General features: G+C 41.0%; 1 protein-coding gene across 1 annotated transcript in view; it reads right to left on the bottom strand.

The window, feature by feature from the left end:
- Nucleotides 1-21,457, bottom strand: part of LOC120573621 (large neutral amino acids transporter small subunit 4-like) — a 29,977-nt gene extending 8,520 nt beyond the window's left edge. The window contains exons 1-8 of the mRNA XM_039823458.1: nt 21,299-21,457; nt 18,010-18,231; nt 10,634-10,850; nt 10,244-10,299; nt 9,911-9,987; nt 1,517-1,609; nt 1,181-1,314; nt 110-321 (exon numbers count right to left, since the gene is read on the bottom strand). Of these exons, the coding sequence (XP_039679392.1) occupies nt 110-321; nt 1,181-1,314; nt 1,517-1,609; nt 9,911-9,987; nt 10,244-10,299; nt 10,634-10,850; nt 18,010-18,169 (949 nt within the window). The 5' untranslated portion in view covers nt 18,170-18,231; nt 21,299-21,457. The remainder of the gene's footprint in view (nt 1-109; nt 322-1,180; nt 1,315-1,516; nt 1,610-9,910; nt 9,988-10,243; nt 10,300-10,633; nt 10,851-18,009; nt 18,232-21,298) is intronic.
- Nucleotides 21,458-23,244: the final 1,787 nt, after the last annotated feature.

Here is a 23,244-nt window from a genome sequence, read left to right as displayed (position 1 = left end):
TTTCCCCATTTGGTTTCCACTTTTTTCACTTCCACCTAATAACAATAATAATAATAATATTTCATTACATTTATTTATTACTATAGATTCCTAACAAGCTCAGACTTACTCTCTTCCTTGGCTTTGCACTTCACGTCCAGGTCAACAGTGGACAGGCACAGCTTGTTGGCCTCCTGTGAGGCCAGGTCTTTGGCCGGCTGGTGCTGCTGCTTCATGGAGTTGCCGACACTGAGACGGCGCCCCACTGTGGTCACCTGCCGATAAAACTGCTTCCCTGTGATCTTGTGGTCAAAGCCCAGCCAGCTGAACTTGATCTTCACCCTGAAGGATTGGTGGAAAGAGAAGAGAAGGTGAACGGTGATTGTTAGCACAAAATGCACAGCAACTGTCAAACTGTCAAGTGAAAAGAAGATGATTAGGAGGAAAGCAAGAAACAAGGACAAAAAGGGAGGAAAAGGGAAAAGACGGGAGGAAACAAAGGATCCAGGTGATTGAGAGCAAAGCCGACAGATCACCTGGTTTTAGGGTCTTTCCTGTCTTTAGGGTTTACTTGGCCTCTGCTGCATTACACTGGGATTTACTGTGGGTGAGTGTGTGAGCATGTATGTCTCTACATCTTGTGCATGTGTGTAATGCAGTGATCTCTGTGGAGAATGCAGTCTGTCTGGGTCAGAATCCCTTTACAGCAGGTATGACTTGAGGACAGCTGGTAGCATTACAGTGGCCATTTAACCCTTGTGTTGTCCTTGTGTGAAATTTGACCCATTTTCAAAGTTTATTTATATCAGAAATATGAGTTTCTTTCAACCAAATTGCCTGAACATAACATGGATGCGTGGGTGTACGTTCCATCTTGCAGGTAAAATCAATGACTACTTTCATAGAATTTTGAATTGTGGGTGTTTTATTCAATTTTATAGCATTTGAAAAAAATGTTTAAATGGATTCAAAACAGTATCCTGACTAAACTTTGACATAAACCAGTCTGTAATACACTCAACATCCTTTGATCTTAACTATTAGTCACAATAATTCATAATTTCTGCTTTTTTGACCATGAATTAAAAAAGTTGAATAAAGTGACAAAAACGTTTTTTTTAAAAAGATTCAAAAGCATCTAATAAAGCGACAAAAATGTCGGAGAAGGAAGCAACAAAAAAAGAGCTTCTATTTGTCTTACGTGTAGTCCATGTCCTCTGGGCCGGGGAAGGGCTCCAGAGGCCAGTTGACGAAGCAGTTGAAGAAGACGAGGCAAGCGCAGGCGGCCCACACCAGCAGGATGATGATGAAGGTTGCACCCAGATCATAGATCACCTACAGGCAGGCAGACGGCACCCAAACAGACACATCAGAATCAACATCCCATTCTGTGGTAGCAGTGTCATTCTTTCTCATGTTAGTGCATCGCCTTTCAGGAGGAATCCTTACATGATGGATGAGGACAAATGTATGAATATTTTTGGGTAAATCAAGAATCGAGTGATGTCATTGACGGCACAAATCAAATGTCACAAACCTTGATGCCGGGAAAAGTGACAGCAGAGGAGGCGTAGGATCCAATCATCAGAGAAATGAAGGTTGACCTCAGGTCTCCAAACATGTTGGGAAGCTATGGAGAGAGCAGAAAGAACAGATTAGGGTACTAAAATTAAAAAATAATGGTTCATATAAACACACATAAACAAGTGATGTGTAAAGATTAATTCAAAACACAGAGGAAAATCTCGATCTTGATGTCTGACCGCTATATCTGAATACCATTTACATCACTGTAAAACTCTATTAGCCTGGGGCTTAATGGAGAAAAATCAATCGCTAACATAACCTGCAGAAGCACAGAATGGTCTCGAATTTCATTGTGGAAGTAGAGGAAAAAGCTTTCTGTGTATCACTTCAGTGGAACTTGGAGGTTTATTTAAAAAACACAACATATCCTAGTGACTTAAAGTGGGAGTATGTGAGGACATTGCACTTTGATTATCCTACAAATTAAAAGTTGAATTCATAAGCAATAAATGCACCTCAGGGTACACTCAGGGGTTTTGCTGCTACTGCCTTATTTGGTCTGCTATGACCAGTTAGATTATGGTGGCTAATGTAAGTTAGTTAGATATTCCTGTAACAGACATTACTGAGTTTGATTGCAGACTTTGAGAATTGTTTTTCTCTATTTATGCGACTTGTTATGCTGTTAGCTTGCACATTTATCTTCGTTGACATTTTTTCTTTACCTATAATTCACCAAAACCCACAAGATCACTAAGTGTTAAAAAATGTAGCATATTGCACACATCCAGGCAAACACGTCAGCCCAGTGCTCGACACAGTATTGACTATTGATAGGCTTGCCAACACAAAGTATAGTACACCCTGTACTGTCTGCTGCAGGCTGTTTTTGTCCTAGCACTTGAAGTGGAGCAGAGACAGAAATACCAGAGAGTCTTGCATGACGCTCAACCTTCAACTTCAGTAAACAGAATTCTTCAAGAAGTAAGAAACAAAGCAAATAATGGACAACAGAGAGCATGAGAGCAACATGTGGCTAGATATGATATTTACTGTCTCTATCAGTCATGTTTAATCATGTGTCATGTTTAAATTATGGCATCTGGAGAATATATAGTTTAACACGGAGGAGAGGAAATCAAACTCCAAGTCAACAGCAGTGAATGAACTGGGTCACTGGTGAAAGAGTGGGGGCAGGGAGTAAAACAATTTGGGTGACACATTTTTCTCGTTTGATCGTAAATAGCCAAGCATTCCCCTCCCTCTCCCATTGTCCTCATCTGTCCGTCCAGCCGTCTGTACGGCCGCTGCGCTTACCACAGGGGTGCAGCTTGTTAGGCAGCTGCTTGAACCCTCTCACCTCACACAGTCCTCACTCCCTGGATTAATTGGACTAAAGGTGAGCTACAAAAATGGCTACGTCCCTGCCATGATATCCAAAAAAACAAGGGCCCTGAATCCCCCCGACTCATGTTTCCCTGTAGCAGCGCTCAACTGGAAGAATCCAGTTATGACACTTTACAGGAGGAGTCTGACTAACTGAGCTGTGGCCCAGTTCGTGTAGCGGAGAGGACACACAAATGACCAGCTCAGCTTGTTTCTAGCTCATCAGACTTGATGTGGTCATGACGCATCAATTCTTGATAGCTATGCAGAGTCAACAGGTTCAGATTTCCCCACACTCGCTCTATCACTTCCTCCTCCTCTAGCCTGTGACGATGGGTCATTTTTAATGTCCAGTCTTTTGCAAGAGCTCTATTAATAGCGAACATTTTGAAAATAATTTGGTTCGATTAAGGGACTGTATGAAAATTATTATTATCAGCCTTCATCTGTAAAGTAGTTAATAGTTAAATTAATAGTTTCATCAAAAAGAAAACTATTGAAAATATATTGTCTTTATGATTTCACACATTCTTCTTCCTTGTCAAAATCTGGCAGCTGCCAACTATTACCCACAATGCAACTTGGGTGCAATTCGGGGGTGTTTTGTTAGTAGCAGCTAATGTAACCTCGAGCTGCTAGCATTAAGCAGAGGTGAGGTCACTATTTTTTTTTTGGGGGGGGGGGGCTTTTTTAATTTTTGACAGGACAGCTAGGTGAGAAAGGGGAGAGAAAGGGGGAAGACATGCAGGAAATTGTCAGGTCAGATTTGAACCCTTGACCTCTGCATCGAGGCATAAATCTCTCAGTATATGTGCACCTGCTCTACCACTGAGCCAACCCAGCCATGACAGAGGGCACTCTTTACAGACTACAGTAAGCTCACTTCTTTCTCACTCCACACCTACAGATTTCTTTCATTTTCAAACATGAAGTCTTCAGCACCAACCAACGCTGACTCAAGTGACACTTGAATTCAACTTGCAGTTTTTACAAAGTCAAAACGAGGGTTCAACAAAATCATTAATAACCTTGGCTTTGCTTTTTAATAAAGTGAAACATAAGGTTCAGCCCAACTCACCACCCAAATAATCTTCATTACAGTCCTTAAATCACTAGTTCAAATAAACAATTTCCCTATTAAGATCCTAGATATCAGGTACAAAAGAATAATAATGTGGGTGAGTCAGTCCCTATCTTCTCTGTCATTCACCTCCTTGGTGTTTCTCCCACTAATACACTCAGGCTTGTTTATTCACGCTGGGGACAGGTTAATTTGGAAGCTACACTGTTGCCACTGGGGATCATTTCTGTAAGCGTACAGGTCAGTGGGAGAGCAGCATGCCCAAACCAGAGTAAAAACCACATTTAGGTCTTGTGATGCTGAGCGTTGGCCTCATAAAGTGATTACGTCACAGCAGGAGTTTCTCTGGGTTACTGGGTCTGAGTCACAGTTAGGTGAAACCACTGTTTCCCCAAAACATGTCACAAACCAGTTTAGTTTAAGTCTACTAATCATGAAAGAAAAAGTGGGGATTATTGGATAAAGCAGCGTGAGGATAACATTAGAGTGAGTGTGTTGATGGGAGGAGCAGCTGTCAGGCTTGACGAGGAGCAGATAACAGTGTTTTTGTAGCGGGAGACAATAACACATCAGTCAAGCAGACAGGTGGGTTTGTTACTGTTAAACACTCAAAGAGAAACAATCTGCGGTGACTTCAGGCGCTAACATACACTCAACAAGCAACTGACTGCGAAATAACTGTAAACGGTCACAAGATAACAGACAGACACACACATTTACCCTATAGGTGATCTTTTGTGCCAGCTTTATATAATAGAAAATACATTTTCCGTCACGTTCTGGGTAGGAATCATGCTCATTCTACAAATGCATTGTTGTAAGTTGATTAAACAAGAGGAAGTGTCTACAGCCATGCTCTGTGAGGTTGTACTGCACAGCGTTGCTTGCTATCATGCTCATAATGACAATGCTAACATGCTGATGTTACTATATGATGAGGTTAAAACCATCTTAGCTTAGCATGTTAGCATGCTAATACATATTTAGCACTAACACAAAGTACAGCTGAGGCTGATGGGAATGTCATTAGTTTTTCAGGTATTTGTTCATAAACCAAATTATGAGACAAGTTGAAATTTGAAAAAACATGGACTCTTCAGAAGAGGTAATTATCTTCACTCAATTTTTGTGCGCGAAAAGTCGCCAGACCACACCAGTTTCTGAACATACTGAGAAGAGCTGTGTGAGCTGATAGTCTTAATTAGCGTTGTATCAACTCATTTGGCAATGGCTTGAATGTAACGGACGTTCATTAATATAAAAAAGTTACGCACTAAAGCTTTAATCAGAGGCATCCCAGTGTTTGTTCTGGAAATTTCACCTCATCCACTCACCCTTTTCCACCTTATTAAACCCAGGCTTTACTGATCTCCTAACTACTTAACTTGTCCCCTAATCTCGTTTACATGACAAGAGTCAGTACGTTTATCTCCAGGGGAACGACTGAGAGCAGATACCTCTTTAAAATAACAACACCCACCATCTATTTTGTTATTGCTTCTTCGCTGAATCGCTCTTTTGTTAGCTCTGTGGTCACAGTGTATCCATGCAGAGAGTAGCAGGGTACACACACAGATGGGCTCAGTGTTTGGACAGCCACTAAAGGTCTATTTTCAGCATCAGAGCAGTCACCTGGAGATAAGAGATCAGGGTTCGGTGGCAGCCAGGGTTCGGTTAGACAGTGCTTTATTTTAGGGGGATGCGGGCGTTCATCAATAAGTGGATCTATGCATGTCAGGGTTTTGTTTGAACAGTATTCAGATAACGCAGTATTTAATACAAGCACAGTTTGTTATGAATCAAACTTGAACTGAACTGTTAAGTGAACAAAACAAGAAAAATGGGTTTTGTAGATGAATTTAACATAAGTTTCCTTTTTGGCTAATCTTGAGATATTTACACTCCAACAGCTTTTGGGAAACTTCCACAATGTCCTGGAACCGATTTTGAACAGGCTGTACAGAGAACAGCAATGCAGTGAAGGAGGTTAAAACCATCAAGTTGAAACCTGTTCAGCTGTTATTTCACCTTGTCAAATGAATGCTGCACAGAGCTTCAGGCTAGATTGATATCTTTTCTATAGTCTTGGTCTGTCTCATTTAACCCATATCTCTTCATTAGGCACTTGATCTAATTGTAATAATATGTAAATGTATTCCACGTGGGGGTAAGATTAGTCTGGAATCATATAAGGACCCTAACCCTCTCATGTTGTACTTGTTTGTGAATGAACCTGAACCTGACTTCTCTTGAACCAATTTAGATTGCTTCTTGCTTGGTAAAAAGAAAATCCCCCTGCGACTGCTCATTCAAAAAGTTTGCGACTGCAAACTTTTTTTGGCCATCCTGCACTTTTGCATGTATTTTGTAAGTCACTCTTGATAGGAGTGTGTGCTGAGTGTTGAAAATGGAAATGGAGAATGCAAAGTGTGAGGTGACAAAGAGGCCTAGGGAGTGAGAAAACATGATGAGGGGGAAAGAAAGAGGAAACTGGACAGAGGCATTTGAGAGGAAAAAACAGAGAAATGAAAGAAGGAAGAGGGTTTGCTGCAGCAAGTGGAAACTACAGCTGCCTTCTGCCGGATGACTAAGAACTAGCTCTGACCGGTCCTGTCCTGACGCACAGGATAGTACTCAATCCATCATAAAGAGCAGCCAAGTGGGCCCTAAGATTAGCAAACACCAGCTGACGAAAACCAGACTGCATACCTTCATCAACCTGACGTCATCTTTTGCTCCCTCCTATTAGGAGTCCAGTCATTTCAAATCTGATATATTTTGGACTGACCTTAATGCCAAACAATGAATAAAAGCACATGAGCATTTTCACTAGAAACAAGTTTTTGGGAGGGTTGAGAGGTCTCTGAACGAGTGTTAAGACCCCTCTGTGTCTGTTAAGGATTTACAGTCATTCTAGCTGCACAAAAATCCTCAAAATCTAGCTCCAGTAATCACCTCCCACCACTACACAAATCCACACGGGCCTGATATCAGCGACTGATGTTTTTGTCTGGCAGGCTCGGATCTCAAATTACAAGTTTGACCTTTGGCATTCATTCATCTTATTTCCCCTCACATCTCCCATCCCTTCATTTCATGTGGTCAAATGGAGTAAACAGAGCATACAGTATATACTGTTATTCCTCTATCTCACCCTGCCATCTCCAGCATGGTAAAAACAGTCCACAGAGTGATGTGGAATGAAACACTTTGTGTGGAATAGAACACAAAAATAAATGTTCTACTTAACAACAAATCACTCCTTGTTTCTCCTTCAGCCCTACCTAGACATTTCAGTCATTCGGGAAGAAAATGTGCAGGACATTTAGATTTCTCAACTAAAAACCACATCTATGGACAATTTGTTGTTTTCAAGCAGGGAATCCGTCAGACGTTTAGTGAGCCTTTAAGAGGTGACCAAAAAAAAATGGATTGGGAACCGAAGAAATATTACAGATAGAATGTAGATTATGGCAGCAAGCAGAGCTTCAGACTGGGAAACCAAACCCAGGAAGCAGGGGGGCCTCCAACACGTGCCACGAATGAGACGAGGAACAAGAGGAGGAGCTTCATGTCTGCCTATGGGTGTGGAAATATGTACATGTACATAGAGGCGGTGTATTAGGAACATTTAGCAAGAAAGAGGAGAGATTCTCTCTAACATGAAGCTGTTTACAGGCACAGAATGGAAAGGAATGGAATGAAGAGCAGAGAGGGAATAAATCACCCCACCCTCTCCTCCTCCACAGCTTCACTCCCTGTTTTCCATTGCTGGGACACTGAGTGCTGAGTGTGCATCCACAGGGAAAAAGGAGGAAGTAAATCAAAGATAGATAAAAAATAAAAATAACAGAGAAAGAGGGGAAGGAGCCAAATGGTACACTTTGATTTCATTAGAGGTAGCAAGAAAGGAGCAGAGACAAAGAAAGAAAGCATGGTGGTGGTTCTAGTGACTAAATGACAGAAATGCAGGCATGCATGCACGCACGGACACGCACACATGCACACACACACACACACACGCATGCACACACACACACGCACACTGGGTATTTTGGCTGGCTGGGTCATCCTAACCTGAGGAGTTTTAATGACACATGATGCCCAAGATGCTGTGTCAAAGCTTTTTACCCCCTGAGAAATAAAGGTTACAGGCTTCTTAAAATAGTTGTTTTCCTCTTTAACAACCCCTGACCCAGAGCTTCAGGAAAGGGCAGGGCGAGGGAAGAGCAGAAGCAATGCATCCACACTACATCGCTTACTACTTTCTCTCTCTCTCTCTCTCTCTCTCTCTCTCTCTCTCTCTCTCTCTCTCTCTCATTCACTCACACACACACACACACACATACCGAGGCAGTAGTATAAACAAAACATTTGTCGAGGCCTGCAGGGAGCTCTATACTACTGTACGTTAGAGGCGCTCAACAGCTAAAGCAACACACACACACACACACACACACAGTGCTGACACACAGTAAGATACAGATCTCTTGCATGCACAAAAGACCGTTTTGACAGTTGTGAGCAGGTCTAACTTTGCTGAGGAGCTGAAACTGGAGAAGAAAAAAACAAGACTGAGACTAAACACGGGGGGGCACAGTGGGATGAAACCAGCTTAGCAACGTGTGTGTGTGTGTGTGTGTGTGTGTGTGTGTGTGTGTGTGTGTGTGTGTCAGTCAGGGTCCCAGTAGGAAGCCTGAATAGGAAACAGTGCAGCATAGGTGGGGAGACACACACACACACACACACACACACACACACACACACACACACACACACACACGCCCCTGTTGCTGCTTCCTGTTTGTCTCCTCTGTGACAGCCTGTCCTCTGCTCTCCATGTATTTTGTTATTTTCATTACACACTCTACTGTGCTGTTAGAACAATGACACATCTGTAGATTTGCACTGTAATCAACACACATATACACACACACACATACACACACACACACACATACACACACACGTGTCCTTGTGTGGATGAAATAATAATGAGGAGATGTCTTTTTTTGGCTCCCAGCCAGAGCAGCAGAGCAGGTGAATAATAGTGAATAATAAATCACTAATGCAGACTCGTGCTCACATGACCATTCCTGTGATGCAGCACTTTGTCTGACTGATGAGATCATCCTGACCACTGGCTTTCCTTACCCACTCCATCACTCCCTCTTCTCTTGTCTACACATCACTGCTCATCCCTTTCTCCCAGTAGTCCCTTGTCAACTTCTCAGCCATCTGTCTGCTCCTCTTTTGTCCATCTTTACCTTCTCTCTGATGCATCTGTCTTTCTGCCCATCTCTCTGTCTCCATCAACTAACCCTCTTGTTCCATCCACTCTTCATCAGTGTCTCTTCACGGTGCTCTAATCTACTCTCTTGCCTCTCTGTCTTCTCTCTCCTCTTCTTCCTCATCACTATTTCTTTCTGAAATCTCTACATCTCTTCCTTCCCCTCTGCTCCTCCTCATTTCATTTCCCCTCATATCAAATTATGCTATTCTAGTTTTGTTCATATTTATATTTTTATTAGAAAAATACGTATTTTTTAATATATTAAATGAGTATTTATATGTTTTGTGGAGCAGTTTGTACTCCGGCAGAGAAGGGTTGTATAAAACTAATATGATAGTGTCCTCTATTTTTTACACCCTGACTCTCCATTCCCTCAAATGTCAGCATTGTCAAGATGGTTTTACATTGGTCAACGGCAAAAAGATTTACTTTGCCTCCTTGGGCAAATCTACTGATCACAGCACTCCATTAAATTAGTTTTTTTTTTTTTTTTTATGTTGCTGTTATATATCCCTGCCTATATATCCCTGCCTATTACAAAATTCTCGGGTTATAAGTTTGACCAGTGAAAGACAATATAGATTATAAGCAGCTTTAATTATATCAGATAATTATTGTAGTCATAGTAAAGCTTTCATACTCACTGTCAGTGAAGTGAAGGTCATGCACATGCCTCCAAACCCATTCATCGCCAAAGCAAAGAAGATCAGGATGGACAGATCTGCAGGAGAAAGAGCAGATTAGTGACACAGGCAGATGGGGTTACTCTGCTGACACAAAGTATCACCCGCACATCCTGTCTGATTGATTAAAGTGTCACCAATGCATCAATACACTGTATGTGTCTGTGTGTAAATATGCTGTACAATGTAGGTCTGCTACAAAAGCAATATGATTGAGAGTAGCATGTGAGGCAGTACGGACATATGATGCCGTTAAAGTGATGTATGTGAGATGACATGAGTAAAGATACGTACTGTTGGGATCACTGGCACCGTAGGCGATGAGGAGGCAAGAGAACGCAAAGCAGGCACTGGGAACACAAAGCATTGGGTATGAATAAGGCAATAAATAAACCAAACAGACCATTACTGTCAGATATTATTATTATTTTTTAAAGATTTTTTGGGGCCATTTTTTGCCTTTATTTTTGACAGGACAGCTGAAGAAATAAAAGGGGAGATAGAGGGGAAATGACATGCAGCAAAGGACCGCAGGACGGAGTCAAACCCACGCCCGCTGCATCGAGGAGTGAACCTCTATATATGGGCACCTGCTCTACCAACTGAGCTATCCAGGCACCCCTCTAACAGATATTATATCATATCAGGTGGAAAGTAGATTTAGATTTTCTTCTCAAGCCTTACCTGCCCAGAAGTCGTAGCTTCCGTGGACCATATTTGTCCATGACGATGCCCATGGGCAGGGTGATGGCAGACAGCAGGAAGGAGCCCACAGTGAAGGCCAGGTTCAGCATCTCATCCTGGTCCTTGCAGATGGGCCAGCCATTCATCTCCAGGTACTCCTCAGAATCAGATGGCGCAGAGGTGTTGATGTTGGAGCGGTTGAGGCTGGAGCTGTTATCTGGATGAACGAGAGAGTAGAGATGTAAAGATTTCAGATTAGAACTGTCAGATGAGGAAACATTTCCAAATGAAAATGAACCATAAAACATTATATGCACACAACATGTCCAGTCTGTAATTCTATATACTCAGAGGTGGAAGGTAACTATGTACATTTAGTTACATACAGTTCAAGTGTACAGTTCTAAAGTGCTTGGACTTTAATGATGAGATTGCATTGTATGTAACTTAATCCTTCTACTCCACTACATACATGGGAATGTTGTGATTTTTATTACATTACATTTACTTGACAGCTATAGTTATACATATTACGTTACACACATAAGCTCCACTTCAGACTGCAATTTTAGAATGCTGTTTACACATTTGTGCATTATTAATAATCCAGTAATATAATATATATATATATATATATATATATATATATATATATATATATATATATATATATATATATATATATATATATATATATATATAATAGAACACTCTGAAATGGGCTATTCTTAATTACTTAATAAATAAACAAAATAACTGGAGGGAAAACAACACAATGCAGGGTAAACAGACGCCACAAATAGTCACAACTGAACCCTTACATGGTGGATGGGAACTCTCTGTAACAGTTTCACACAGACAGACACTGACCCAGTCGGCCTCGTGCTGAATCACTGGTAAACACAGTCCACTGAGCTCACATGGAGTCTATTTTCGTCAATCTGCTAGACTGTTGCCTCTGGTGAAACTGTGCTGGTACCAACACACAAACAGACAGGGGACAGAGTGGAGGGCCGAAAGAGGAAAACAACTCCTCATTCACTTTGACTTGTTTTTTGGTCAAACTGCCAGGAGAACATTAGAGACTCACTCAGCAGTAACCACATATTTAATATCTAGAGCAAGGAGGGATATCTAGGCCAAGGACTGCATCTAAAAAACAACAGAGCTGAAAATCTGCTTTCCCACTATGTTCTTAAAGGGGTGTTTTTGCCCTGTTGAGCAAATTGGTCTCTGGGCTAAGGGGGAGAATTTGGAGGAACAACAGGAAGCTATAATCTCTTATTAAATGCATCCTGGTGCACAAACTTGGCCCGTGCCTCGTGAGGATATATGTAGGTGAAAGGTAAAGTGGCCTAATGAACATCTGATGACTGTAGTGTTGTTTTAATGCTGGTACATAGATTCACTGAGAACTATGGGGATACTTGAGCTCTAGAGCATTTCAAAACTAGCAGTTACAAAAAGGACTAGTTGGATAGAACATGAGGATGCAGAGCTATTTTGATCTGTAGGCTTTCATTAAAAGTCATTCATCTCTACTGGGATGCATTGTATTCAAGTACACAAAGCGGTCTATGGGGAAAACATTCACCTGAATGGATTTTCATACAACAAGTTAATATTGAATTCATCATGATCAGTAGTATTAGTAGTTGCACTAGTAGTTGTGGTAATTATCTTGGTTTTCAGTCGAGAGTTTTAGTGTCCCTAAAAGTTTTGATTTTATTCTCCAACCTAATGGGACATTTTCCCACAAAATAATTATGAAATGCAAAGTCAAACAAGACTACAGTAATGCTAGCAGTTCCTAAACATGAGTCATTGATTCTTTATTTGACTGAGGTTTGTGCAAGTTAGAATCTATGGCCCCGGCCATGACTCTGAAATATCAGTAACATTACTGTGTATTGATTAATCCATGGAGCTGTCCGTGGTGCTGAAGTAGCAGACAGATTTGTAATTGCCACATTTTCTCTGAGCCCCGCCATTCTGTTCTGTTTCATCTTGGATCTACAATATTCACTAAACTATATAGCTGAAAATGCAGATCCAAAAGAGTCATTCATAGGGCGGGTTTGCTAGTTGCGGGTGAATGAAATTAAACCCCATCTCCCCTGTTAAAAATGAACTATAGCTATGAGCTAAATGCTGACAGCTGCATCATGAAATGCTAACATGCTAATGCCTAGCAGGTATAACATGTACCATGTTCACCATTTTAGTTTTGTGTGTTATTTACATGTTAATATCTGCTAATTAGCACTAAAGACAAAGTTCAGCTGAGGCTGATGGGACAGACTTTATAGGTTTTTACAGGTACGCCTGATAATGGCGCTAGAGGAAAAGTTAAGGAAAGGTTAGGAGGGAAAGTCATTGAAGTTATTACAATTCCTCTGTTCATGAATATCTGTCCCACATTCAGTGGAATCCATGCAATAGTTGTGGAGATGTTACACTCCATTAATGTCAACCAAACTAAACCGAATCAACAAAGTCAGACAGATCAATCCTCTGGAAACCATTTACGACTGAACAAAATTGTGTACCAACTCATCTAGCAGATGTGGAGATATTACACTGGAAACGTGATAAATGTCTGTACACAATGTCATTCCAATCCAGAGATATTTTGTGTGGTGGAACAATGACAGACGATCTAGCGCAGCTTAAAACCTCAAAAATATGGACTTCAGAAGCACTCTGTGATTATCTGTCAATATGGAAATTGTTTGCTCTTCCCTCTCAGGCTGGTATTTTAGGTTTTATTGGAACATTAAGTGCTGACTGTTAAACTAACAGAAGTTAGCAGCATCTGTCCCCCAGCAGCCTTGGCTGCTGACTAATCAAATGGCCGCGGCAAAACCGAGTCAATAGGGGAAAAGCCCTGACACGCACGCACACACACACACAAAAAAACACACACACACACACAGGCAAATACACTCAAGGGTATAAAGGCTGACTTGATCTTCTGTGAAAGGTTATTTCTGAGGAGTAACACTTTGTACCTGCTATCTTGTTCTCGTTCATGTCAACGCCCTTAGAGCCTTTTCATTTGTGTGTTTCGCCAAATTCCTGTTTGCTTTTTTATGCCACTCCCTTCTCTCCTATAAGCTTCCCTTATACATACAGCTATTGTCAAACTGACTCCTCTGAGTCAGTTAGTTAAAAGATTACTAGGATCCACTTACAGCTTTGTTTCCTTGGCTTTAAAGTTGTCCCTGTATTCACCTGTAGATGGCACCAAGATACATAACTCAACCTGATATTCATAGCATATTAAAACAATGCACTGACATTAAAGTAATAACAGAGGATGTGAGGAGGAGGAATAATGCTAACAGATCCTACAGTACACAAACCTCATCCATTTAATAGTATCCATGTCATCAAACAATTAGCAGTCAGAGGCTGCTCATATAAAGACACAGTCCTTATTATGCAAAGGTGATGGGGTCAAGTGATGGTTGGTTGGTTGGTTATAAGGTCCAATAAGTAGTTAACAGCCCCATGGCAACATGAAACACACAAGTGGATACACACAGCTCATTTAAGGAGATGAGAAGGGAACCAAACTATTCAAATCCTTCACCGTTTCTTTTTGGGAATGAAGTACATTCTGTTTAAATGGAAACAAGTTTTTCTAGGGACAGAGCAAAGAGGGCCAAACACACACACACACATTTTATCTCGCAGAAACAACCAACAATCGGAGTGAAAGAACCGTGCTGACAGACCCCGTCATGAGAGACAAAGCGAGATAAAGGGAGGCGAGAGATGAGAGACGCAGGAATGCACGTTTCATTTCTGCTGTGTGACAAACACACATGTACAACCACAACATAACTGTGGGAGAGCAGTTTTACTGACACAGAATTTGTTCTTTAAAAAAAAGCCACAGTGTAGGAATAGAAACTGTGAACTTTAAGTGGAGGTTTGATTTTTCAGAGATAAACATGCAGTTTAAACATACAGCTAGTTCAAACAGGGTGTGTGCAGCATAACATTTGCACACAAGATTAATAATCCATATTTTGACTTGATACATAAGGTCTCTTTGTGTTTGCCTGGTTCTTCACTGCTGTGGCTCTCCTTTCTAAGTCATGCTGCTGCGGTAGGCGACATGCCACTTGATAAAACACATTTCCTCACGTTTCCTCAGTCAAACACTGGGCTGCCTTTACAAAGTGCAGAACAATGTAGTCTAGCCAGCTCGGCCTCTGACTCTGTTAAGAGCTGTTAAAGAGGAATTCCACCACTTTTACACATTAATGCCTGTGTTGAGGAGTGCTACTGCATTTGTGAAAAAAAGTTGTATAAACCTTTTGTGGCTCAAGAGAGAGCTGTGTGAAGTCTGATAAACTGCCTCATGTGACGTCATCAAACTGTCCATCATTAGGCCGACAATGTTAGAGTGTAATGCCAAGGAGATTTAACGCTCTCCTAGAGGCTAGTAGTGGAACAACACCCTGTTAGGACCCGTTATGTCGTTTTTTTCTTTTAATTTGTCAACAATCTGTTTACTGCCATGCTGAATTACAGACAACAGATTAATCATTCACAAATTGTCTTCCCTGTTGTGGTGCTGTAATACACCATGTAAAGGACCCACATCCAACAATGCATTAAATGTAGGAAACAAATAGGCTCACTAACCATCACAAAATACCAGCATGCATTGTGCCTGACCTGCATCATGTCCCATATTGTTTTAACTGACACATTATTTAGTCTTCAGCGAACAGCGAATAGGAAATAACTAGATAGAAAAGTGTAAGCTGCCGAAACTCTCGAAAAAGAGGCACTTTCAAATGACGGTTTAATGATTAAAGGATAGGTTCACATGTTTTTCAAGTCTGTCTGAGAAACAACACCAACGCCCACATGTACATTGAAACAGTTACTGTATTTGTTCCTCTTGTCAATAGAGGCCAAGAGGAAATCTCTTCCTCATGCAAATCAAATGTATGAGATCAGAGACAACATCTACAGTCCTTGTTTTGTGCGAAAAAATGTTTAAATTTAGCTGAAGATAATATGAGGCAACAACAAATTTATAATGTATGAAATGTTAAAAATTCCCTTTTGTGTTACTATCCCTCCTCCACAGCACAGCAAGAAAACTGTGTCCTGGGAAACACAAAGAGGGCATTTTACAGTGAAATCAGTAAGATCCCTATTAATTTTGAAACTATGACTGTTAGAAGCCTCATATTAGCTTCAACTGAACTTTATAATGCATTTTTACAAAGAACCAAACTGTGGATTTGTCCCCCAAAACCTACATTAGAATCGCTTTAGAGTGGTATCTCTTCTCGGACAGTATAGAGAGGAGGTTTGATTACAGCGACCAAAAACGGTTTCATTGTTCACATGGGCATGTGGGTATTGTATCAAGATGTCTTTTCTTTTTTTTAAAGTGAACTTTCATTTAATCTGATTTTAAATCAGATTAAACTGAACTTTTGGTCAAGTTCACCACAAGTTCACCACAAAGCAAAAAAAACATTTCACAATGGCATTTCAGCCTAATGATGAATGCAGAAAGCTCCATTGCACACTAGAAGTAGAGCAATGCTACACGTTTGCACATATTTTGCACTGAGGACAGAGAAACACAATGATTGATGATGTGAGTGATGATATGAGTAAAGACATAAACAAAAACAGCGTATGTTGCACCTTCTTGACCTGATTTCAAACTTCTCGGTCCCACAAGTAAACACCAAAAATTGCTGCTTTATCACCACTTAGCAGGTCAGAGAGCTGGGGCGAAAGAGTGGAGACCTGTAGTGATGGGACATGGGTCAGGTCACTGTGGAAGGACCTGAGTCAATGGCATGAGACACCTAAACCTAATCCAATCAGATAAACAGGCTATAATAAAATGCCAATGCATAATCAGCTTTAATTCGCGGTAAATGACACACGCTGTATCCGCTTATAGAAATGAGAGTTATCTAAGAGCAGTTAACACAGTTAATACAGACCTAGTGTGGAAAACTACAGTGACAGTGCTCTCAGACAATGTGAGTGAATGTGATGTGAGAGCGATAAAACCATTAAAAGGCTTCATAGGCACAAATTAACCCTGCAAGGCTTTCAACACTGCTCCTTTGTGAGCTACAAAGAGAGAAACACACAGACAGAGACACAACCAGAGGATCGAAGAGACAAAGTCAGAAAACTGCCTGTGTGATAATCACTGTGGGGAATGAATGGTCTCATTCACACATCGTTCAGCTGCCTGGCAATGGAGACTCAAAACCCCACTGGTGATGAATATGATTATGAACTGTTGTTACGTATGTTGTTATGTTTAATCTGACTGATGAGTGGCTACCACATACCAGCTAAGAGGAACCAAAGTCATCTGATTTGATCTTCCAAGCATAAGCAATTTTGTATCGTAAAGAAACAACCTAATAATGACTGGCTGAGTGCAGCCGCTCCCTGCATCACCTTTGATCATGGAGAACTAAGGGCAGAATAAAATAACCGTCTGTCTGACGGTTTGTTGTGCCAGAGCACTTCATAGATGCTTCTGAGGGTTGTTTGGAGCCGGCCTGATGCTGGCATATCAACTTGTTTTCCATGAGGCAATCCCAACCGTTGGATCGATAAGAATATTGTGTGTTTGCTAATATGCAGATAGCTGCTTCTCTCCAAGGCCGCTTTGAGGAAATAACACTTTCAAAATATAAATAAGGAACTGGACAATATGGAGAGGCCGTTTTTAAAGGTGAAACCTAAGCACTTCCGGAAATATCCTTTTGTATGTGTATCCTTAAATCTCCATAACTCAACCACACCCACTCAGCGAAAAGTACCCCAGAGTGGGGTTTCACTCTGATGCAATCAGTGTTGAAAGCTTTTGGTTACACAGCAAAGACACTCAGGGCGTCGTCATGCAAGGTGGTCCCATTAACAGCCCATTCAAACTCTGATTTAAATCCAAAAAGCCCAGAAAGAGGATGTTTTTGTAAATTGCAGGAAGCAAACCGGACTGTTGGCTCTTGAGATAAGCTATATGTAGCTTATTTGCATGAAATATGCGTCCATGCTTGTAGCAGCAGCAGTAGTAGTAGTGAAAGCGGGTTGTAGGTGGCACGTGGCAAATTTTGATATCAGTAACTATAGCAAATAAATGTAGTGGAGTAGATTCATAAAGTTGCATACAATTTAAATACTCAAGTAAAGTACAAGTACCTTAAAATTGAACTGAAGCACAGTACTTGTAAATGTACTTCCCATAAAGAATGGGGTAAAACAATTCTAGAGTTCTGCAGCTTCCCTCATCTAAAAGTCCTGAAATCCACCCGTAACCTCCCGCCCCTTCTATTAAACATGATAACCATATAAAGCTGACTCACCAGGTCCTTTGCACAGGTAGGAGTAGAAGCCCTCCGACTTGAGCATGATGAGCAGGGATCCCCAGCCCAGGAGCACAGCAGAGAAAAGCAGGTTTTCAATGACCGCCGTCACCGCCATCCACCAGCGGCGGGAGAAAGCTGTGGCCAGGGAGGGAGCCATCTCGGCTGGGTTGGAGGTAGCACTTCACTGGCCTCACTGGAAGTGAGGGAGGCTGCTGGAGCCTGGAAGAATAAGACAGGAGGGATAGGGATGAGAAGATGATTCTGGGGATCTTCTGGGGTTAGATTTTCAAAAAGACAAAAAAAAGAAGAAAAAAAAAGTGATGCCAGATAATGTGTGAGGCTGATGCTGCGTCACTTATTTTGTTACTCACTGAGAACTTGGGCTATTACCGATAATTATCATGTTTTAAACAAATGGTCTGTTGTTTCCAGCAGTCTGCGCCACAATTTACAGAAACACTTGAATTGTTAATAGACATTGTATGTTGTTCATTGTTTCTTTTTTATATTCATACATGCACCTAGTTACATGTAGGGTACATAATAGTCTTTGTTCAGCGTTGTTGTCCTCGTTTTAAGCTGTATGTCTATTTCTCCTGAACACTTTTCTTGGAACTGTGTGCGAGTATGTTGAGAGCAACTTTAAACTTGAGACAAATTCCTTGTACCTGTGCACATATACTTATAGCACATATGCTAATAAAGCTGATTCTGAGTAGGTGCTTGTTTCACAATAAAGTGTTCTGGATGACTCTCTGGGCCTGGAACATATATATTTCTTAGTTCTTGCTTGATGATGATGATTATTATTATTATGATTGTGGTGATCTAGAGGAAGACACCCAGAACCAGAAAACAGCTGGGCCCTTTGAGGTGCATAAGCCCCTCTTATAAATATTAAAAACTCCCGCCCCCTGACATATGTGATTGGCTTGACGGTTTATCCGCTCTTTTGCTATTGGCTGCTAGTGATATAGCTCGTGCAGCAGCTACACGTGAGGTTGAGGATGTTGCATTCATCCTTTGTGGGAGCAGACTGTAGATGGGTCTTTATTGTCAGAAAATTGAGTTTCTTCTGGGCTTTTGCATTACAAATCAAATGTAGAGGTTCTGAGTTTGATGCTAGAACCACATTTCCAAATCCATGAACTCCAGCTTTCTAAATGTCGATGTCAACAATTCAGAGTAAAAAAAATAGTTTACCTGTAGCCATTTGGTTGTTAAAATATCTCGACAGGATAACTATCTGCTTTAGTTTCCTTAGTTTGTATGGAAACATAAACGAAAACGTTTCACTATTAAAGTGGATGCCTGTCGATCGCATAGACTGTAAAACATAACTGTACAGTCTACGGTTGAGTGTAATAAAGCTAATTTGGGAGAAACAAGTGCAGAAAACTCCACTGCACGCGAATGCAGCGCGAGCTACAGCCGGTTCGAACCAGTGCGGCGCGAGACTGTGTTATTTAGCTGTCAGAGCTCGCGCTAAATGCATATCTGCTCCGACACACTGTTACTGTTATACACAGTGAGGAACTGTATCAGTAATTAGGATAAACTGATACATATTTGGTGTAAATACATGTAGTCTAATTTCAATAATTTCCGAATAGCTTATTATTTACTTGACTGCAAAAATGATTTACAAATGAAATAACTTATTGAGAACAAGGAAATAATGTGCTAAATGATTGTGTCATGTGAGAACTGTCACAGTGATGCTCTTTCAGATTTTACAGGGGTCAAACATGATGCGATAATAGAAACGAATTGCACTCGCAGGCCTTTTTCATTGTATTCCAGTGTGTTACATTAGCCTATAAGGCTAATAACTGTTGCAAAAATGATTACTTAACACTGTCCTCTTATTCTGTATGACATAGGTTACTGTTTTTGTCGGAAGACAAACTTGGTCACTCATCGCCCCCAGCACTGATGACCACGAAAAATAAAGATAACATGACACACAGTGCAGATTGGATGTACTAGATTTGGTGTGTTTTCATTTCATTTTGAATCGCAGATCATATGCACTGAGAACAATAAGATAAAGTATGGCAATGAATGAAGAGTAGCACTGGAACTGGTCTGAACTGGACTGAAATCATCCGCACAACACCCCCCCACCACCAATCTGCATCTCCAGTCCCCTCCCTGCACAGAGTCAAGTTAGCCAGAACAAAACATCGGTGTTCCGGTTGCTAGTTACAAAATAAAAGTCTTATAAATGTTGCAACTTTACAAGGTTTGGTAAGTGAGGGGAAAACAAGTCAATGTAGGCCTATAAAATTTAAGCTTACATCGACTTTTTTTGTTTTTATCATTATAAATATAAAATAATAAACATTAGATAAAAATAAACAGAAATATATGCATACAGAAACGTTTTCCAACTACAATAATAGTAGGCCATAACATGATAGGTTTCGTCTATAGCCTATTAATAAAAGTGATTAATGTATTTGAGCGTAATTGATGCCGGTACGTTAGCCATTATGCTATTTGAATGCATTGGCACCCAACTAAAGTCCTGAATCGCCTACTTTAAGAAACTGAATGTTGTTCCGCATTTTTATGCTTTTATTTTGAAGACAACATCTGTATTTTTCCGGAATTATACGGACTGTTTCTTAGTAACTAGACGCTCAGCTACCGGGAGGCGCTCAGCTGTTCAGCATCAACAACAGTAGACGGGGAAATACCATCGTGTTGCTGAAACAAAGACAGTAAAGTAGGAGCCAACTGGCAACAAAGAAAAGCTCCCAGATACGAGAGCCTCAGCTGTTATTCTGCTGCCTCATAATTGCTTGTGTGAGATCAAGACGTTTTTCTTTTAGAAATGAAATCATAACTTTCATGCAGCGTTGAATGATACGCTCGACTGTCGTCACCATGCCCGAGCAAAATAAGGGGAAACGGAAGATGTGATCGGTCCTGATGGTAACTGAAAGAAACAACTGTAACAATTCATCTTAATCTGATCTAATAAACTGTGCGTGTCTTGCAGTAAATTTACACAATGATCAGAGTCAGAGAAACTCGGTCGATAAAAACACTGATAAAGTTGATAACAGTGCTGTTGCCGCCTCAGTTTCCTCTCTGCAGCCATAAAACAAAGGACAACACAGAGAGGAAAATGCTCAAAGTGAAGGAGAACACTTTGCTGCAGAGTGATGCCTGGGATAGACTGTGTCACGGTGAGATGGTGACGGCAAATATGAGTCATCCTCTCCTCCAGTGCGATGTGTCAGAGCTCCGGTGTGGAGCATCCATGGTGCGGACCTACCGGAGTCTGTGGCTTTCAGGGACAATAGAGCCGCTCAGTCAAATCAGCCTCTGCAGGTCCAAGTGTCCCTCGACGACAAACACACACAGGAGCAGCGGTGAAAATTCACATGCAGGATGTGTCTTTTGCTTCTTTCAATCACTATTTCTTCTCTCATCCCTCATTGCTGCTGCTTTATAGCAGCGCAGGAGCGGTGCACAAACAACGCCGCCTGCCTATTGGCCAGAGGCTGAGCTAGAGACCACCCTGAGCCAATCACAGCGCGGCAATATTACATGTGTGTTGTTTCGCAACACCAACAAAATGTTGGGAAAACAGTTCGCTTAGGTTTGTGTGGCTACAGCCTAAACAGCTGATAAATATGGGACACAAGATAGTTTTTATTTTGAAACAAAAACAATGACGTTAATATGACAATACAGATTTAATCACATAGCCATTATAACAACTGAACTACAAGCCAATAAAAATCACTAAAACTTTGGCAGAAGGATAATTCAGTGTAGCCTAATTAACACCGAATAGGCCTACACCTAAATTGGCTATTAGTATCCTGCAACAAAATGATTATTTAGGCTTGTGCAATAATAAAACATTTTTGCAACAGAACTATTTGGGGAATATGTTCTGTGCTTAAATGGTCCCACCTGTTGGTTTTGATTTGATAATTTCGCAGTGAATCCCTACTAGGCTACTTCTTTTCTGTGTGTACCAAAATGTCTATAGGGCTTCTATAAGCACTGCTGCAGCCTCCTACAGCATACATATGCAGGCTATAAATCCTCCCATAACATGTGAGGGGAGGTTGATGTTTACTTTTAACTTCATGCCAAACCTGCAATTCCTAGAAATAGGCCAATAGGAGAGGAGGGTTCACAGTGTCCAGGGGAAAGCCAAAACCAAAAACCACTGAGGGAGAAATTCACACCGAGGGCGACACCTAGTGGCTGCTTCAAACCAGGCTTCATACTGTATACCGGACTGTGTCACTGATGGGCAGTGGTGGAAGAAGTACTCAGATTCGTTAGAGTACTAATACTACAATGTGAAGATACCTTTTATATAGTAAACGGTTTGCATTAAGCCCCTTTAACCTGCAACAGCTGAGGTAGCATTAACAAGTTGTGAACATAACATTGACATATCCAGTGGTGTTAGTCTAATGTATTGTAGTGGGTATACTGTACTGTATATATATTGACCTATATATATGGGCCAGAATCTGCCTTTGGTGAAGGGGGGGGCATATTATGGTGGGGGGTCTGGGTGTCCTTCCCCAAGGAAGTTTTGAGCGTCAGCAACTTCATTTTCTGCATTTGGATACGCTTTAATGCACCAATTTACGGTGGAAATATCTTTATTTAGCCTATATGAAGAACAAGAACACAGAGGACAATTCAAAATATATCAAAAATGTAATGGAAAGTATGTTGTTACGTGTCATTGGGCATTTTTAAGTGGGTATATGGAAATCCTGGAACTTTCTTAGTGGGTATACTGCGTATCACGTAGATTACACCACTGAACATAGCATCATCTTTTGTTGACATGGTGAACTTGTTGGCAAATAGTTGCTTACATCCATCATTTAGGAAGCAACATTATCATTTATTTAGAGTCATAATTCTGGTGACCTGATGTATTTAAATCCAGCACATGCTCTCGTTTAGCTCAGTTTTTGGGGTCTTCCAACTGCGGAGAAGAAATATTTGGCTCTTTAGCTGCCACTATAGTCACCAGTTAGTGGGAATTTAGAGCTTTTTCACTGAAAACAGCCTGACATGACGCTATGAGAGTGGTGAGAGTGACTGAAAACACTAAAGTTGTGGGCCGGACAGCTAAAAAGTGAGCTGAAACTCACTTTTAAACTCTGTACAGCTGAGAGGAGCTGCAGATTCAAGTGATAATTCGCTGTAGGCTCACCACTAGGAGCTCTTTCACATTAT

The sequence above is a fragment of the Perca fluviatilis genome, chromosome 2, assembly GCF_010015445.1.
Source record: "Perca fluviatilis chromosome 2, GENO_Pfluv_1.0, whole genome shotgun sequence".
Lineage (NCBI taxonomy): Eukaryota > Metazoa > Chordata > Actinopteri > Perciformes > Percidae > Perca > Perca fluviatilis.
This window is presented reverse-complemented; position numbering and strand designations above follow the sequence as displayed.